Source organism: Podarcis bocagei (assembly GCF_964188305.1).
Source record: "Podarcis bocagei genome assembly, chromosome: 7".
NCBI classification, from domain to species: domain Eukaryota; kingdom Metazoa; phylum Chordata; class Lepidosauria; order Squamata; family Lacertidae; genus Podarcis; species Podarcis bocagei.
Genome location: NC_138132.1, coordinates 87015471 through 87034732, shown reverse-complemented (window position 1 = coordinate 87034732; position 19262 = coordinate 87015471). Strand labels below are relative to the sequence as shown.

At 50.1% G+C, this 19262-nt stretch overlaps 2 protein-coding genes across 3 annotated transcripts in view; one reads left to right on the top strand and one right to left on the bottom strand.

Annotated features, from left to right (window-relative positions):
* Window positions 1–2318: 2318 nt before the first annotated feature.
* Window positions 2319–18935, top strand: CKAP2L (cytoskeleton associated protein 2 like). 2 transcript variants are annotated; one of them, XM_081203048.1, is made up of 9 exons: window positions 2319–2423; window positions 2643–2721; window positions 3801–3858; window positions 6585–7648; window positions 10220–10427; window positions 11977–12132; window positions 14863–14923; window positions 17044–17155; window positions 17319–18935. In XM_081203048.1, exons 1-9 carry the CDS (start codon window positions 2336–2338, stop codon window positions 17596–17598), a joined length of 2106 nt encoding a protein of 701 aa, XP_081059174.1. In that variant the 5' UTR covers window positions 2319–2335; the 3' UTR covers window positions 17599–18935. The 2 variants fall into 2 exon arrangements, with proteins under 2 accessions (XP_081059174.1, XP_081059173.1); XM_081203047.1 differs by having other exon boundaries at window positions 6585–7652; window positions 10224–10427.
* NT5DC4 (5'-nucleotidase domain containing 4) overlaps window positions 17655–19262 on the bottom strand; it is a 47314-nt gene continuing 45706 nt past the window's right edge. The window contains exon 19 of the mRNA XM_081203079.1: window positions 17655–19001. Within this exon, the coding sequence (XP_081059205.1) occupies window positions 18954–19001 (48 nt within the window). The 3' untranslated portion in view covers window positions 17655–18953. The remainder of the gene's footprint in view (window positions 19002–19262) is intronic.

Sequence of the window (19262 nt, the reverse complement as noted above, 5' to 3'; positions counted from 1 at the left end):
CCGTGCTTTGCAAGACGAAAAGACTCGAATTCTTTTCGTCTTGCGAGGCACCACTGTATAAGTGGTACATTACACCATTAAAACTGGCCAAAATGTACAAAACAGAACAAAAGAACTGTTGGAGATGTAAAGAAGGGGAAGGTACATTTTATCATATGTGGTGGGATTGTTGTAAGATTTGTGAAATGATATATAATCATTTGGGGGAAAAATGTTTAAAATAACTTTTGTGAAGAAACCAGAAGCCTTTCTGTTAGGTATTCTAGGACAAGAAATGCCGAAGGAAAATCGGACATTATTTATGTATGCTACTACAGCAGCAAGAATTCTAACAGCACAAAACTGGAAGACTGGAGATATACCATCTAAAGAACAATGACAAGAAAAAATTATAAGATAGGCAGAACTGGCAAAGTTACGGACAAACTGCGTGAAAAGGACAATAGTGACTTTGGAAAAGAATGGGAACCTTTTACAACATACTTGCAGACACAACAAAAAAAACATGGACTCGTTGGCAGGATTTAAATAAACATTTACAATTTTCTTTACAGATAACAATAAATACAATTAGTGATAATAGAACATTATGTATAAACAGCAGAATGTAACATTTGGTTTAGTAAACCAGAAATGGAAGGTGGGGGAAGTGAACGGGGAGGGGGAAACTAGAAAATGGATGTTAAATGATGATGTTGAATATTTGTTTGAGAAAAGAAAATCAATAAAAATTATTTTTTTAAAAAAACCAAAAAAAACCACGGCTACCTACCTGTAACTTGAAAGTAAAGTTAAGCCCGGAAGGGAGGTTCCATTGTCTGGGTGGTGCGAGGGAGCTGCCAGATCTCTACCTAGGGCCCAACTTTGATAGGTGGGTGGAGACACCCGTCACTGAATCATAGACTGGGAAGGGGCCACCCAGGTCATCTAGTCTGTTGTTGTTTCGTTGTTTAGTCATGTCCAACTCTTCGTGACCCCCTGGACCAGAGCACGCCAGGCACTCCTGTCTTCCACTGCCTCCTGCGGTTTGGTCAAACTCATGCTGGTAGCTTCGAGAACACTGTCCAACCATCTCGTCCTCTGTCGTCCCCTTCTCCTTGTGCCCTCCATCTTTCCCAACATCAGGGTCTTTTCCAGGGAGTCTTCTCTTCTCATGAGGTGGCCAAAGTACTGGAGCCTCAGCTTCAGGATCTGTCCTTCCAGTGAGTGATCCTTAAGAATGGATAGGTTTGATCTTCTTGCAGTCCATGGGGCTCTCAAGAGTCTCCTCCAGCACCAGAATTCAAAAGCATCAATTCTTTGGCGATCAGCCTTCTTTATGGTCCAGCTCTCACTTCCATACATCACTACTGGGAAAACCATAGCTTTAACTATACGGACCTTTGTCAGCAAGGTGATGTCTCTGCTTTTTAAGATGCTGTCTAGGTTTGTCATTGCTTTCCTCCCAAGAAGCAGGCGTCTTTTAATTCCGTGGCTGCTGTCACCATCTGCAGTGATCATGGAGCCCAAGAAAGTAAAATCTCTCACTGCCTCCATTTCTTCCCCTTCTATTTGCCAGGAGGCCATGATCTTCTTTTTTTGATGTTGAGCTTCAGACCATATTTTGCTCTCTCCTCCTTCATCCTCATTAAAAGGCTCTTTAATTCCTCCTCACTTTCTGCCATCAAGGTTGTGTCATCTGCATATCTGAGGTTGTTGATATTTCTTCCGGCAATCTTAATTCTGGTTTGGGATTCATCCAGCCCAGCCTTTCACATGAAGTAGGGTTCCACTGTCTGGATAGTGTGAGGTGGCTGCCAGATCTCTACCTAGGGCCCAACTTTGATAGGTGTGCGGGGACACCCGTCACTGAATCATAGACTGAGAAGGGACCACTCAGGGTCATCTAGTCTAACCCCCCTGCAGTGCAGGAATCACGTGATCCCATGATTGACAAGGGGCTGCCTTCACACCACCACCACCCAGGGCAAAACCCCTTGCAGTCCCGGCGCTCCTGTTTGAGCACAGGATTTGCGGGGGGGGCGGGGAGGGGCTGGACACCCTTTAAAAAGGGGGGTGGGGAGCCCTGCGCAGCCCCGCCCGCCCATCGAGGCGGGGTCTTTTGCACGTGGGAAAACCTCGGCAGCAGAACGGAGAAGGGGGCGTGGCAAGGGGAGTTGGCCCTGGGCGTGGCTAAGGCGCGAGGGGCGCGGCCGGGGGAGTCGCCTTTCCCTTTCCGAAGGGCCTCGCCGGCTCCGCCCACTCCGCTCTCCCCGGCCAATTGGATAGGCTCCTCCCCGCCCCTCGCAGCCCATTGGTCCCTTTGAACGGGAGGGGAAGCGGCCGCCTGAGGGCGATGCCGCGGCCGCTGGCTGTCATGGAGGCGCCTCGGAGCGCGGGAGGGCCGGGGCTGCGGCGTGGAGGAGGAAGGAGAGAGGAGAACGGTGAGGGTGCAGGGGTCCCCGGAGCATGTGCAGAGTGCAGGCGCGAACGGGGAAGGGGGTCCAGGAGGAAAGGAAGCTCTGGAAGCGGCCGTTTGGGGGGGACTTCTCTGCTGACTCTCCAGTGGGGCTGGGGTGGGGCGTTTCCAGTGAATTAGGGGCGCCCGTTTGACTGCGACCCTCTGAGGGCTTTTCCTCTCTCTCTCTCTCTCTTTCCTGCAGCAGCAGCAGTGGAGGAGCGGCGGCAGAAGCTGCAAGAATATTTAGCTGCCAAAGGAAGGCTGAGACCGGCCAGCACCAAGTGAGTCTTTGCTTTTGCTTTGATTTTCGGAGTTGCTTAAAGGTAAAGGTATCCCTGACCATTAGGTCCAGTCGTGACTGACTCTGGGGTTGCGGCGCTCATCTCGCTTTATTGGCCGAGGGAGCCGGCGTACAGCTTCCGGGTCATGTGGCCAGCATGACTAAGCCACTTCTGGCGAACCAGAGCAGCGCATGGAAATGCCGTTTACCTTCCCGCCGGAGTGGTACCTATTTATCTACTTGCACTTTGACGTGCTTTCGAACTGCTAGGTTGGCAGGAGCAGGGACTGAACAACGGGAGCTCAACCCGTCGTGGGGATTTGAAATCGGGCTCCTGTGGCGCGGCGGCAGGGGAAGGCCCCATTAGCTAAAGTGGTGCTTCAGGTTAAGAACAGTTTCAGGTTAAGAACGGACCTCCGGAACGAATTAAGTACTTAACCTGAGGTACCACTGTAGAGGGAAGATAGAGGGAACGTTCGTCTGTATGTGGTGTAAAAGGGTAAAAGAGTATTGGGAAATGATCCATGATGAATTGGAAAATTGTTTACTTTCCCCAAAAAAACAAAGTCCTTTCTGTTGGGGAGAATTCAGAATGAAATTCCCAGGTTTCAGAAAAGGTTATTTATGTAATAAATATTTATGGCGGCCTGTGTTTTGTTAGCCCCAAAATGGAAAACGAGTGAGGTCCCAACCCAAGAATGGCAACTTAAGTTGACAGAATATGCGCAGCTTGCAGACTTAACATATAGAATAAGAGAACCAGAAGAACATACGTTTAGAGAAGATTGGAAAACGTTAATTGAATATGTGGGAAATAACTGTGTACAGCTGAAAACACTGGCAGCATTAAGATAAATTCAGCAGTGTAAATAAGTTTTGATGGATGTAATAATGGAATACTGACTGCCATAGTTTTCTAAAATATGCAGGGATTTATTATATGTAAAATGAACCATGGAAAGAGAAGAAGGGAAGTCATTGATATGTTAAGGATGCAAAGATGAGTCCTTTAAATTGTAAAACGGTGGGGGGGGGTTTAAGAAAGTAAATTATTTTCAAACTTTTCCTTATGCTGCACAGACCCTACTTGAAGGACAACAACAGGCAGAAGAATCCAGCTCCCTCCAAAGCACAACCTGTAAGTAGGCAAGATCCAGTGAGCCTCTGTATTGTGATCTAGAGAGCCAGAGTGGTGTAGTGGTTAGATTGCTGGACTGGGATCCAGGAGACCAGGGTTCAAATCAGTTGGCCATCAAGCTCCCTGGGTGATCCAGGGCGGTCACTGCCTCTCAGGTTAATTGAAGGAGAACCACGTACACCACTTTGAACTCCTTGGAGGAAAAAGTGGAATACAAGTGCAATAAATGTATATTCTGACCAATGGCATGCAGAGTGTCTGAGACTCTGGATCTTTCTGGGGGCCACCCTTGCTTGGGATTTAGATCCAGTCCCTTTTACCAGGATAATCTGTCTTTTCCTCACAATAGCTGGTGTGAGCTGGCAAGCTCTCTTGGCAGTGGAGCCCAAGGCCACTCGGAAGGTGGCAACTTGTGTTGGAGGAAAACCTTGCTGTTCAAACCTCCTGTCACAGGAAGAAGGGAGGCATCCTCTGGCCTCCGGTTCTGACAAATATATAGAGTGTCATCCTCATTCTTTCTCTCCTCTGGAGCCGTACAAATTTGGTGACCGTTACTGAATTATCACTATATTTGTTTATATCACACCGTTTCCCCAGAATGGGACTCAAGGTGGCTTGCACAAATTGAAACAACACAGACAAATATATAGGATGCTAAAAACATTTTTTTTTAAGTTTAAAAGTAGGTAAATTCAACTACATCTGTTCTTTATATTATTTTAATTCTATTAAAATACAGATAATAAAAACAGCACAGCCCTATTTAAAGCTGTTTCCTTTTAAAAAAAACAGTCAGTTCCTACAGGCCTGTCAGAATACAGTGGTACCTCGGATTACAGATGCTTCAGGCTACAGACTCCGCTAACCCAGAAATATTACCTCAGGTTAAGAACTTTGCTTCAGGATGAGAACAGAAATCGTGCTCCGGCAGCACAGCGGCAGCAGGAGGCCCCATTAGCTAAAGTGGTGCTTCAGGTTAAGAACAGTTTCAGGTTAAGAACGGACCTCTGGAATGAATTAAGTACTTAACCCGAGGTACCACTGTAAAACAGTTTTCACCTGCTGGCAGAAGGAAAGCAAGGAGGGAGGCAGTCTAGGGTCATTAGGGAGGGAGTTCCAAAGGCCCTCTCCCACATCCTGAAGCATGCCTGTGAGGGAGGTGGGGTGGAAAAAAAACCTCCCCCAAAGATCTCATGCACTTAACGCATTCTCAGACCGTGTTTTCTGCAAGGCACTCTGCACATGCTTTTAGTTCCCCCAAATTCAAACAAGTAACATGTCAGATTCACTGTTGTTTTTATGTGAAAGTGCAATATTTCTCGTCCTTCCTTCCCCCCCACCCTTTTCTCTGCTGTCTAAAAACTCTTTTCCCAAATGCTCCTGTCTTTCTATACATTGACTTACTCAACTTAAAGGTATTTCTCTAAGATTCCTCACTAAAATTGTCTTCATGCGATGATTGCGTGGGCATTAAGTTATCCCTTGAGTATGTCACAATGTTCTGTTAAAGCAAATCTGTCCATAGGGCTCGTTATATATATATATATATATATATATATATATATATATATATATACAGTGGTGCCCCGCAAGACGGAAAACTCGCTAGACGAAAGAGTTTTCCATTTTGGAGGTGCTTCGCAAAACGAATCTCCTATGGGCTTGCTTCGCAAGACGACAATGTCTTGCGAGTTCCTAAGCCGCTTATCAGCTGATCCGATCAGCAGATAAGTCGCTAATAGCGCTAAGCCGCTTATCAGCTGATCCGATCAGCAGATAAGCCTCTAAAAGCCGCTAAAAGCGCTAAGCCGCTAATCCTTCAATGGGCTTGCTTCGCAAGACGAAAAAAAACGCTAGACGAAGAGAATCACAGAACGGATTCTTTTCGTCTTGCGAGGCACCACTGTATTTTAAAACTCCTTCAAAATAACTGAACAGACATGGCACTTTTCAAGCTACCGTAAGTTGAGATCTGAATAGTGGCAGGGAAGGCTGCCTGCTTTGCTGAGTTCACAGGAGCAGATTAAGAGGCACTTGTTTGCTCAGGCTCTGTGGAGTATCGGAAAAAATTGTCCAAGGTCTCCATGCTATTATTTTTATTTATCTATAAAAATAGATGTGTACTGCTAAATCATAAATATATACAGTAGTACCTTGGTTCTCGAAGGTAATCCATTCCGGAAGACCGTTCGACTTCCAAAACGTTCAAAAACTGAGATGCAAAGGGCTGGCTGCAACTGCAATTAAGAAAACTGAAAAAAACACAGAGCGGAAGCCGTTCGACTTCCGAGGTGCATTCAAAAACGGAAGCGTTTATTTCTGGGTTTTCGGTGTTCGGGTTCCGAAACATTCGACAACGGAGACTTTTGAGAACCGAGGTACCACTGTATACTCTGTGTGTGTGCTTTGCAGCAATAAAAACAATTAAAGCATAACAAAGTTAAAATCAGACATCAGTTAACCATTGTGGAAGAATTCGTTCTTAGTTGCCTGCATAGGTCTGATGGAATAGAATGCTTTTCAGCAGGTGCTGAATCTAGTGGCAGAGAGTTCCACAGGGTGGGAACAATGGCACTAAAGGCAATTGAATATTTTTGTTTGTTCAAAGGCTTTTACTATTTTTCTAATTCTGTTTTACATAAAATGTCCTGAAAGCTCTATTTGGTGAAAAATTGATTTAAAGAGTTTCTCAGATAATTTCACCGTATTATTTTCTCCATTTCCAGACTGTCGGATCCCGGAAAACCGTTGCCCCAAGCACAGCCCAAAGTGCATCGACCAGGGAGGCAAAGGGGCTGGGACCTGCTAGCAAAGTCCTTCCAGATAAGCCTTCCAGGGCGCTTGTGCATCGGGAGCCAAACAATGCACCCACACAACTTCCAAGGAAGCAGGGGCCCATACCTCCTCTCCCCTCAAAGCCCCCTGCTAGAAAACACCCTGAGAAGCTGGTCAGCAGGATCTCATCTGCTGGACATCACTTAGGCAGGACGAAACAACCTGGAAAGCAGGAATTGGCCACAGCATCTGGGACGTCAAAAGTCCTTTCAGACTCTCACAAGGCAGAGCAGGATAAAGAGAACTCTGGGCTGAAGCCTGTTGGGCAGCCTCAGAAGAGAGAGACGTCTCGCTTCAGCCTCCAAGCCAAATCCCAAGCTGGCTCAAAACCGCCCGTGAAGAACTGCAAGCAGGCTGTGGAAAAGAGCACCCTTTCGAAAAACCACAGGGCCGCTGCGGCACAGGTTAAGCCCAGAGCACCCTTAGGGCATCCTCAGAGGCAAGTAAACAGCATCTCAGTGGTGCGGACTTCACCACCCCGTGGACGGCCCTCAGCTGTTTCTAGGCCAGGAGTCCGAGGCCAAAATCCCAGATCTGCGGTGATTCCACAGGCCACTGGTCCGCCTGTTCCTGGAGGATCTCTGGCTGGGAGGGAATCAACAGCGTCATCCTCATCCCTGGGCATTCTTCAGAGGGGTCGGTCCAGGCCGCAGGCTGGTGCTCTGCAGGAGAGACCGCTGCCCGGGCACCACGGGGCCTTGCAGAGGAAGCGGAAGGCCACTCCAGAGAGATGTCGTTCAGCAGCGCCTGGTGGCGCCAAGCAGAACAGAAGCCCAGCAGGGAAGGACCCGGGCAGCAAGAAGTTCAAGCAAGCGCCCAGGAGTCCTGAGCCAAAATCCAGGCACAGAGCCTCGGAGCAGGGCTCTGGAGGACGCGAAGGAGGCGCACCCAGAGCAAAGCAGCCGGCGAGGGAGGCAGGCCAAGAGCCCAAGACCCCAGGCACACGGGATCGGAGGCAAGTTGAACCCAGAGCAGGTTGCATTCACTCATCCTGCCCTGAGCAGCGACTAGCAAGGGTGCATTGTGGGGGTCTGGGCTGATAAAGTGCCCTTTCTTGGGTTTTTCCCTGGAATGTTTGGGCTCTTGTTCACAACAGATCAGACAAGTGGGTGCCCGAGTGGCTCTTGCACCCACTTCAATTATTCATTTATAAAAATTCATTATTATTATTATTATTATTATTATTATTATTATTATTTATTATTTATACCCCGCCTCCCCAGCCAAGGCCGGGCTCAGGGCAGCTAACAAGCAATAATAAAAACAACTTGAATGAATACAACTTAAAAACAAGATTAAAATACAACATTAAAATATTGAAACATTAAAATATTAAAATGCAGCCTCATCACAGGAGGAGAAAGGAAAAAGAAAAACATCAGAGCAACTTACAGCAATAAATGCATAAAACTATACAGTTGTACTTTGGATCCCAAAGGCCCTGGAACTTGGATGTTTTGCTTCCTGAACGCCCCAACCCGGAAGTGATTGTTCTGGTTTGCAAATGTTATTTCGGAGCCCGAACATCTGGCGGGGCTTCCGCGGCTTCTGGTTGGCTGCAGGAAGTTCCTGCAGCCAATCGAAAGCCGCAATTTGGTTTTCTAACGTTTTGGAAGTCGAAGAGACTTCCGGAACAGATTCTGTTCAAGTTCCAAGGTACAACTGTATAAAGAAGCTTAGAACACACATTGATTAACCATTGTCGGATGATGTATCCTTAATTGTCTGCACAGGCAGGCGTTTAAAGTTTGGCACAGAGGTTGCCCACTGAATCTCTAGTGGCAGAGAGTTCCATAGGGCTGGACTGATGCCACTATCTTTTTCCATCTGTCTGTCTTTCCTGTGTGGAGAATGGGCTCTAGGCGTGTCCCTTAAGGGTGGGCCAGCGCATGGCCAAACTGCTGCCTCAATCCCTCATGCACCTGTGTGCTGTAATGTTCAGAGGAACCCCTAGATCTTTATTCAGCCGAGGTGCCTCAATATCTCCACCAGGTTCTGCTGATGGACTAGTAGGAGATTCAAGATTACAGTTCGGAAAAGGCACACTAAAGTGCCTCCTTGTGAGTGAATCTGCTTGCAAATAGACCTTCCACACTTGACAGGGGACATCGTGTCCATGTGTTACTTTGTGTGCATGAGGAGCCACCCTCTTGGGAACGATGAGCCGTGATTCCTGCATTGCAGTGGGTCAGGCTAGATGGCCCTTGGTGTCCCCTCCAGCTCTGCAATTCTATGAATACTGAAGGCACGCAGAAAGCAGCTCTAAACAAAGGAGGGACAAGGAAGAAGAAAAGTGATAGGCCTGCAAGGAGTCATAGATGACCCCAGTTTTGCTCTGGCTTCTAACTATTAATTGGACCTCCTTGGCCATGGGTAGGCAAACTAAGACCCAGGGGCCAAATCCGGCCCAATCGCCTTCTCAATCCAGCCTGCGGACGGTCCGGGAATTGGAGTGTTTTTACATGAGTAGAATGTGTGCTTTTATTTAAAATGCATCTCTGGGTTGTTTGTGGGGCATAGGAATTTGCTCGTTTTTATTTTTCAAAATAGAGTCCTGCCCACCACATGGTCTGAGGACTGGCCCGCTGCTGAAGAAGTTTGCTGACCCCTGTCCTTGGCCATCCTATTGCCCTCAAAGCCACAGAGGCTCTGATCAAGACCAGGCTTTTCACTGTAGCCTGGGAGATGCGTCAAGAGTGGCAGTGAGAGCCACCAACTCAGACGGCTTTGAAAGAGGATTAGACAAATTCATGGAGAGGCCTTTTTCCACCTTCCCTACCCCACCATTCAGCTCTAGGAGTCTTTCCCAGACCATGACTTTGAGAACAGCAGCAGCTGGGAAGAAAGAAGGGATATTTTTTTTAATTGAAAAATTCATAAGTTGTGTGTCCTCGTTTCTCAATTTGATCCTTTTACGTGGTTTGGTATGTTTTGTGGGATTTTATGCATTGTAAATTGCTGCCGTTTTTATTGATTATACTTTTGCAATTCTTTATTGTTAAGTGTGAACTATTTAATTATTATCTGTTGGCATTTAATTATACTGTTTACAGTGGTACCTCGGGTTACAGACGCTTCAGGCTACAGACTCCGCTAACCCAGAAATAGTGCTTCAGGTTAAGAACTTTGCTTCAGGATGAGAACAGAAATCGCGCGGCAGCAGTGGGAGGCCCCATTAGCTAAAGTGGTGCTTCAGGTTAAGAACAGTTTCAGGTTAAGAATGGACCTCCCCTCCAGAACGAATTAAGTATTTAACCCGAGGTACTACTGTACTGTTATATTTTAATGCCTTATTAAATATGTATTCATTAGATATGTTGTTCTGGCATTTTTGTATTGGGTCAGATTGTGATTAGGCGTGTGATCTCTGCTGTTTGTCTTGTTGCTCCTTCAGCTTGCAAACCGCCTCGTTTGCAGCAATACAGAAAGGCGGTAGACAAATTAAAAGTGAAATGAAAGTGGCCGCTGATCCGGCCGGCCTGTCTTCGGTTCTGACGTCGTCTGACCTCTCATTGATCTCCCTTAGGAAGCAGCTAGAGGAGTGGTTGGCATCCAAAGGGAAACAATATAAGCGGCCCCCGATGACCTTCCCCGTTAAAAGGCGGCCCCCGCCCAAAGAGAAGGAGGCCTTGGACCGCTCCTTCTGGGACTGCATGGAGGAAGAGATGGAGCAGCAAAAGGTGGCACAGCAAATCGCCAGCACCTTGGCAGAGTGCATGAAGCTGGCAGACGAGGTGAGCTGTGGGTCTTCCGTCTAGTCTGGAAAGTTGTCCACGAGCTTCATCCTTCGATGGGGCGGAAAGTGCAGGCCTGGTTGGTTAGACCAGTGTTTCCCAACCTTTTTTGGGCAAAGGCACACTTGTTTGATGAAAAAAATCTCGAGGCACACCACCATTACAGCCCCGTGACGTCAGCGCGCAGCGTCACGCCAGGAGGGACGCACGAAAGTGTAAGTTCCAATTTTTTTCCCTCCCCCTTGCCGGGGAACCTCCAAGCTTTGGGGGTGGGGGGGGAGGAGGCAGCAAAGCGAGGCAGGAAGGAGAGCGCGGCTTGGCTGGGTGAGCTTTGGCAGGGGCAGGGAATGAGAGCCGCGAGGCGGGCGCTGCCTGCCGAGCTCGCAGGCAGCCAGGCAGGCAGACGGCGAGAGCCCCGCGCTGGGCGGCCTCTCCTCGCCGCCGCCGCCCCGCCTCTCGCCGCCCGACTCGCCCGCCTCCCTCCAGGCAACATCTCGCGGCACACCAGGCAACAGTGGTTGGGAAACACTGGGTTAGACCGATAAGCACCACCCATCAATAAATATTCAGTGTGTGGCTTAAAAGCAGAACCGTTTACAAAATAAAACATACAATCATTAAAACCCACAAGGAATGATAAAAGCAGGGAGAAAAACCTGTCATGGGACACCAAGGCAGCCTCAATATTGTTTTTCTTTACTTTGAAACTATCCTTTCTCCCACCCTGCCGGGAGCAGAGTTTTTCCACAGTTGAGCAGGATATAAATGAAATAAGGAAGTCAATCAGGTTTTTATTGTTTGCGGCCCTTGGCCCATTGCGCTGTAACTCTCAGGAAACAAACTGGGCAGTCCAAGAGTCAGTTGAAACAGAGACATTTTCAGAAGTGCCCGTTGCCCAACATCAAAGGGAATGTTCCCTAAATCATTTATATGGGGGGGGGTCTGAATTGAGCCTGTGGAACTCCCTGACCCTTTGCAGACTGAAGCGGGGAATGTCAGGCCTGACGGGCAGCAAGTTCAAGCCCATTTTCTATGGGGAAGTCAGAATGCAGGACGGGTCTGCATATATTATTATTAGAGCTGTTTGACAGTGGAACAGACCACCTTGGAAAGGGGTTGACTTAAAGGGAGGTTGGGTGACTTAAGGTTCAAGGGCCAGGTAATAATTAAAACACAAAATTACACCAAAAACAAAACAAAAAACAATTTAAAAGAACTCAAAATTACAGAAATACGGAGGGTCCTAAAATATACGTCTCCAGGGTCAAGAGGGACTGGGTTTTTTACGCCTCGTTTTCTTGGCAGGCTCTGTAATGTCTGGAGGTACAGGAATGCCCACCCACTTTTCTGTCTTCAGTGCCAGCGACTTTGCCATCTGCTGGGTCTATCCTCGAGCACCGGGGCAAAAGGAAAACAAAAACTGATTTTGCACAAGCACACCCTTACTGTTCGGCTAGCGCTGCCCAGTGGAAACAGTCTGCCTACAGAGCGAGCCCAAAATGTCTCTCATCTGCCAGCCTCCTTCTGACTCCTTTCTGTTTCCCTCCAGGGGGTTCCTTCGGAAGAGCTCCTGGCCACGCTGTCCCGCATCCCGGAGGCAGAGAAGTTTGCCCGGTTCTGGGTCTGCAAGGCGAAGCTGCTGGCCCGCCAAGGCCCGTTGGATGCCGCTGGGCTGTACCGTGCTGCCGCTTGCGCTGGAGCTGTGGTGGGTGGAATCCCCTCACTCTTGGCCTCTCGTCCTCAGTGTCTGCGGCAGAGAGGCAGTGTGGTGCAGTGGTTAGAGTGGCAGGCCAGGACCTGGGAGGCCAGGGTTCAAAATGAAGTCAGACCCACGGAGGCCCAAAGGAGCTTTTCCCCTTGCAAGGACATGCCAAGAGGTGTGGGGAGGGGCAGGGCTCCCCAGCAAAGGCAGAGCCCTACGCCAGCCTCCTGCCTCCCTAAGCGTCAGGGCTTGAGCTTCATGACCCCCAAAGCGGGGTCCCTTTGCCCATCCCACCTGGACTGAGAATGCTCAAAGCATCTGCTTGAATGGGATTTGCACAAGAGGTGCCCCCAGAACGTGGGGCGCACCCCCAGCAAGGAGCCATTTCTGGGCTCTTGTTCAGATCATGGGGGCTGGGCTTTCCTAGATGAGCCTTGGGAGTCCCTACAAGTCTATGATTCTCTGGGGGCTGCTGGAAGACATGTGTGCCCACAAGCAGGGGAGGGGGTTGCAATTGGCTGCGGTCCCCCCACCTCTGCTATAAAGGACCATCCGTCCTGGGGTGGAGCTGTTAAGCAGCCAGTCCTGTGGAATCTCCCTTGCTGGGGCAGCCAGCTCTGTGCCCCCAACATGTGCGTCTCTCCCCCTGCCCCCCAAACAGCTGTAGCAAAAGGGTGTTTGTGCATGAAACCTGCTCCCTCGAAAGGTGGTGGACTCGCCTTCATTAGATATACCAGGGGTCGGCAACCCGCGGCTCCGGAGCCGCATGTGGCTCTTTTACACCTTTGCCGCGGCTCCGGGGCGGATACTAGCGAGGGGAGGAGGCGCATTGTGTGCCCCGACACTCCCCACTGTGGCGGGCGATGTACTGGCTGTGACGTCGCATGGGGGCGGTGCGTGCGCTAGTCACGCACCGTCCCGACGTCACCTTCCCACCCGCCCGCTACATTGTAAGGGGCATGTACGCTGGTCACTGTTTTGAAGGGGAGTGAAGAACACACACACACAAAAAGGTAACTTGTTAATTTAACGTTTATTTCTATGAGGAGGAGTAATTCTGAGGGGTCAAACAAAGAAATAATAATAAAAAGTGACAAAAAAGTTATTTTTATAATGACGAGTTTTGCGGCTCCCAGTTTTTTTTTCTTCGGAAACGGGTCCAAGTGGCTCTTTTTGTCTTAAAAGTTGCAGACCCCTGAACTAGAAGAACTGCCAAGCATATGCAGAGTATAGTCCTCATCCTGAGAGCCTGCCTGCTGCTGCTGCATACAAACATACCGTATTTTTTGCTCTACAAGACTCACTTTTTCCCTCCTAAAAAGTAAAGGGAATGTGTGTGCGTCTTATATAGCGAGTGCAGGCTGCAGAGCTATCCCAGAAGCCAGAACAGCAAGAGGGATTGCTGCTTTCACTGCTCAGCGATCCCTCTTGCCGTTCTGGCTTCTGAGATTCAGAATATTTTTTTTTCTTGTTTTCCTCCTCCAAAAACTAGGTGCGTCTTGTGGTCTGGTGCGTCTTATAGAGCAAAAAATACGGTAATTTTAGCAGAGGTGGAGGATCGTTCACCTGGGATTCCTGCATTGCAGGGGGTTAGACTAGATGACTCCTTGAGGGCCCTTGCAACTCTACGATTCTGTGAAATCCTGCAGGCAGTGCTCTGAGGCCTGATTGGAGGTCAGGTGGGATTCCTCTGAGGAATTATGAAAAATGAAGCAAGCCGTTGTGTCAGCAATGAAAGCATTGCGTTGACTGGGTTTGAGTCATTGACAGTAGTTTCTGATCAAATCCCATAAGCCTCTGCATCTCTGTCCATCTTCTCTACTGTCCATTTTCTACACCTGACAGGCATGTAAAGCATTCTAAAACACAGACTGCTTGCTTCACCAGGTATCCTGAGCCATAAAGATAGGTTACTTTGACGTAGCTTTTGTTAATATTTAGGTAGACGCGGGTGGCGCTGTGGGTTAAACCACAGAGCCTAGGGCTTGCCGATCAGAAGGTCGGCGGTTCGAATCTCTGCGACGGGGTGAGCTCCCGTTGCTCGGTCCCTGCTCCTGCCAACCTAGCAGTTCGAAAGCACATCAAAGTGCAAGTAGATAAATAGGTACCGCTCCGGCGGGAAGGTAAACAGCGTTTCTGTGCGCTGCTCTGGCTTGCCAGAAGCGGCTTAGTCATGCTGGCCACATGACCCGGAAGCTGTATGCTGGCTCCGTCGGCCAATAAAGCGAGATGAGCGCCACAACCCCAGAGTCGGTCACGACTGGACCTAATGGTCAGGGGTTCCTTTACCTTTACCTTTAGGTAGATCTTAGGGCCAGGAAACAGAGTTTCACATGGAAGTGATAAAGATGCCTAATCTTTACTGCTTGTTTATGACCTCCGGGGTTGCTGAATGCATTCCTCCTTTAGTCCTGTTTTACTTACCTCAGAATGTATGCATGCTCAAATTAGCTCTTTGTAGTTTTAACTTTAACTTTGTCCCCACGTGGGGTTTCTTGAAATGCTCAGAGGAAACCTGATTGGTTCTTACAAACACTGTGTAAAGGGTTCTTTGGTTTATAAAACAACCTGGGCCAGGGGGTGGACAGATTATTATTAACACTTCCTCCCAGAGTCTTGCTGGTCAAGCCTGGTGTGTATTTTATTAATCAGAGTCCAATCCTTCCTTGCTTTTGGAACGCAACAGCCTGCTCTGGTCGCTCAGTGATGGACTTCCTTTTGTTCTCATTCCAGCCTCTACGAGAGTTGAGAGATGCCCTTGTTGACACTCTGAAGCATTCCAGTCAAGCCTGGGGTAAGCAGTGGATCAGGCCAAGGGCCCATCTGGTCCCAGCATCCTGTTCTCACAGGGGCCAGCCAGATGCCTTTGGGAACCCGCAAGCAGGATTCGAACCCAAGAGCCCTCTCCCCTCCTGTGGTTTCCAGCTGCTGAGATTCAAAAGCACTGCTGCCTCCAGCTGTGGAGGCCAGAGCATAGCCATCATCGCTGGCTGAGCTGGGCTTCGGGCCTGCCAGCCAAACTCTGCCCTCCCCCCCCCAAACACACACGCGAAAGAGTGAAGAGAGGGCAGCTTCTCCTCCGTGTAGAATACAGTGGTACCTCTGGTTGCGAACAGGATCCGTTCCGGAGCCCCGTTCGCAACCTGAGCAGAACGCAACCCGCGTCTGCGCGGGTCACGATTCGCCACTTCTGTGCATGCGCATGACATTATTTTGAGCATCTGCGCAAAACCCGGAAGTAACCCGTTCCATTACTTCTGGGTCGCCGCGGGACGTATCCTGAAAGAGCATAACCTGAACCGAACATAACAAGAGGTATGGCTGTACCTTACTGCTCCTTTAAGGCCAGTGCCTAGCGAAGGAATTGTAAACAAAATGATTTTTCAGTTTCCTAACTAAACGTTAATGTTGTATCTCTGCATCTGGGAATATATGCAAGCAGCCTTTTGCAGACAATGCCCAAAGCAAGCCCTGCGTCCCTCTCTCAGTTCTGCAGGCAATGCTCCTGGTTTTTCCAGATGGGGTTGGGCTAAGCATTCTTGGGTCCCAGTCAAAGCTTCCATTTTCTGGCGCCCTTGTGTCAAAACCTTCCTGTGAGGGAGCGATGTTCCTTTGCTTCTTGCCAAAGCTTCCTTAGACCTCAGGACCATTCCCTGAAAGAGTGTGTCCCAGGTTGGGCCTAGTATCTGCAAGGAACCGTGCACCTCCAAATCCAACACAGTGGATCTCGACCACGTCCTCAATCCTCAAAGTGTTTGATTCATGCCCTGCTTTCCTTCAGCAGAGGTGGCTCCCTGTTCTTCAGAGTTTTTCAAGCATTGCACATCGAGAAGGCTGTGTGCGTGTTTCTTTTTTCTTTCTACCCAATTGCAATTTCTGCATCTATAAGTCTACATTCAGTTTATATTTTGTTTCTCTTGTGTATTCATGCACCGTAGCTCGCTCTGCATGTCCTAAAGCAGCCCTGCAGGGAGAGAGCTTTGGACCTGGACGGATGGGGGCGGGCAGGGAGGGGTAACACTGGAGAATCTCAGCACCATTTGAATCTTGTTGGGCCTGAGAGCGCTGGAGTTGCCTCCCTGGCAGCATGGCTGGGTAGGCAGCAGGCGAGAGCAGAGCAGGACCATAGCTGTCAACTTACAGATTTGAAAATAAGGGACCAGCAGCCTCGAAAATAAGGGATCAGCAGCCAAAATAAGGGATTTTCCGGGCACAGGTATGTTCAACTTCTGAGCCCCTCCGAGCCAAAGGCAGAAAGCCCAGCCAGTGGCCAAACAAAGCCTCAAGCGGTGGTTCCCACAGCGCAGCAACCCGGCAAAGGGGATGCAGCAAGGAAAACCACCGTCACCTCTCCGCTGGGAAGCACCGAGCAAAGGCGAGTCCCCAGGCAACGCGGCCGATTTGATCGGCACAAGGCATGCAAGCTCCACACACACACACACCCCCAGTCGTTCTTCGACTCCTTATTGGGTGAGCAACGCAGCCAAGCAACACAGTTGGAGCCTCCCTCCTCCCTGGCTGGGAGGGAGGGAGGGAGAGGAGCTGCTTCCTTTGAAACCCGGGAAATTTAAGGGACATGGCGCTGGGATAAGGGACTGTCCCACCAAATAAGGGACGCTTGGCAGCTATAGGCAGGACCCTCTGGAGCCAGCTTGAAAGAAAGATGCCCCACTTGCTGTCGGTTGCCAGCTGTGGCAATGGGCCCTCTGGGCGACTGCCTGCCCCTGGAAGCAGTCCAGTCTTCTGCATGGGGACATGGAGCAGTTTCTGCAAAACCAGAACAGGTGTGCCCTTCTTGCCCTTGCCAGCAAGGCCCCTCCAGGCTGCTCTGGGCAAAGGCAGGCCCAACTCAGGGCTCTTCCTCTTCAGCCACTGCCTCTCCTTCAATGGCTTCTCTCTCTTCTCCCCCAACAGCAACCCCTGCTGAACTCCGACTTCCCGGCAAGGAGCAGGCGCAGAGCAGCGGGCAAGGCCCGGCTTGCCAGCCTCTTTCGGCAATCAAGCTTCAAGTGGCATCGCTGCCCAGGTAAGAGGTGGGCCTTAGCTCTGTCTTTTTCAACGCTACCCTATCCTTTCTGAGGTGAGGCAACCAGGAAAAGAAGGACAAGATGGCGGAGCAGGCCGGGGCAACTGGCCGCCTTGTGGTTCTGAGGGGGCTCTATGATTCCATGCCCTCTGTCCCTTTCCAGAGCCAAGGAGCCGAGTGCGAGGCCAAGCCTGAAGCTCCTGACCCCCGTGCGGCGGTCTCTGCGGATCGAGCGGGCGTCTGCTCGCTACCCACAGATGCTGAGGGACCACGACCCCGTCGTGTCCTGCCTGGACGAAATCATGGACGCGGAGGACGGCTGTCGCTTCATCTTCCGCAAGAACGAAGCTTTGCCAGAGACGGTGGAGGTGGAGGGCTTTCTGCCACGGACCTCGGCGCCAGCCTCCCCAGACCCACCCCTGCGCAGGCCCCTGTTCTGTTAGAGCTGCATCGGCTGACTGGAAATGTGGGGGGGTCATAGCATGGGACCCTTTTCAGAATATATATATATGCATCTTTATTCTTGAAATGATTAAAAAAAGAAAAAGAAAACAACCTTTTTGACAACACAGGTGGCTTTAGGAAGCGGCAAGAATTGGGGGGGGGGTCCCTCATCTCTCCCAGCTGGATTTCTCTCTGAGCAAAAGGAATTCGGGGGGGGGGGAGCCTCTGCCTGCCATTTTGTGGGCACAGGCAGGGAAGGGTCCTCCCCGTATCCTGGTTGTGGAATGGGTTTTTCAGAGTGGGGGGGTGGGGCTGGCATCCAGGGCTTGGCACCGCCGGGCCTCACCCTAAACGAAGTCCAAGTCTTGGGTGCCAGGTGGCCGTGAACGGGAAGCCCCTTGGCGGTGGCATTTGTGTGGATTTTCTGGGAGCTGCGAGTGGATTGTTAGCTCTTCTGCGTTTCTCGCAAGAGAGGGCATTGTGGCAAAGGGGTTGCTCAGGGCTCCCCTTGGACCTGGCGTGGGGCTGTTTCTAAACTCCTTTCTAGGGCTGCTTCTGGCTTCTCTGCAAGACACTCAAATCCGCTCCATTGCAAGCCATCCTCAGTGGGCAGCCGCCATGCCCCCAAATTCTGCCCCTCTTCTCCCTCGGACATTCTCTTCCTTTGGGAGGTCCTTGTCCTCGAGGGACAGCTGAGGGCCTTGTCTGGGTTGCCAGTACTCAGCGACGAGGCCACAGCTGTTCCTGTCAAAACACACAGCCACAGCCCCCTACATTTGTGGCAACTGCATTGACCTCCGTCAGTGCCCAGGCAGAAGAGGGGCTTGGGTTTTTCCCCAACCCCACCAGAGAGCCTCTCCTTTGCCGTAAGCATCTCCCGATTTCTTCCCAGGACTTCTTGAGTCTTTGGAAGAGCAGGGCTGCCTAGTGGTTGGAGCCTTGAGGGAAGGGGCTTCCCTCCAGCACAGCGGCAGGGGGTCACGCTGGATTTCTCCCTTAAATCCTTGGCCCCACAACCGCAGCCGTGCTTGGGAGTAGGAAGGGATCTCAAAAGCCCTTTGGAGAGGTGGTTGAAGCCAGCAGCCATAAGGAGCTCAGCTGGGGCTGCCCCCCAGAAAGCTCCCACTTTGGAAAGCAGCCTTGGGGTGCTGTCCCTTCGGGTAAGCCTCCCGGAAAGACCTCCTGGAGCCACCCCCTGGGCAGCTGAGCAGAAGCCCTTTGCCTCTCTTTGGAATCGGGAGCGTCACAGGGAAGGGTCTGGGGCGGACCTCTCCTCCCCCCACCCCTCCCTTAGCAGCTTAAGGCGTTCGTTCCACTCAAGATTTTCCTTCCGCATCCTCCGTTGGGGTCTGGCTCAGTCGTGCTCATCGTCGGTGTCTTCCTGGGAAGCGCTGTGCAGCTTCTACGGGACAGGGAAACAGTGGTACAGTGTTCAGAGAGGCCCCTAAGCTGCTCTTTTGCAGCAGTTAAAGTGTTGCATGCTAAACACTTAAGCAGTTTCCTGGACTCAAATCCAATTGCATGAAATGTAACCCTAAGGCAGTGAGGGGAGGATAATTATTATTATTATTATTATTATTATTATTATTATTATTATTATTATTTATTGATACCTATCTGGTGGAACCCAGTTCAGGTACTGATTGATTGCGTGCCTTGGTTT

Excerpts from the sequence above, each read along its gene's own strand:
- CKAP2L (XM_081203048.1), top strand. The coding sequence starts at position 2,336 with ATGCCGCGGCCGCTGGCTGTCATGGAGGCGCCTCGGAGCGCGGGAGGG. Across the intron at positions 2,424-2,642 it reads AGGAAGGAGAGAGGAGAACG|CAGCAGCAGTGGAGGAGCGG; the intron begins GTGAGGGTGCAG and ends TCTTTCCTGCAG. Across the intron at positions 17,156-17,318 it reads CAAGTGGCATCGCTGCCCAG|AGCCAAGGAGCCGAGTGCGA; the intron begins GTAAGAGGTGGG and ends GTCCCTTTCCAG.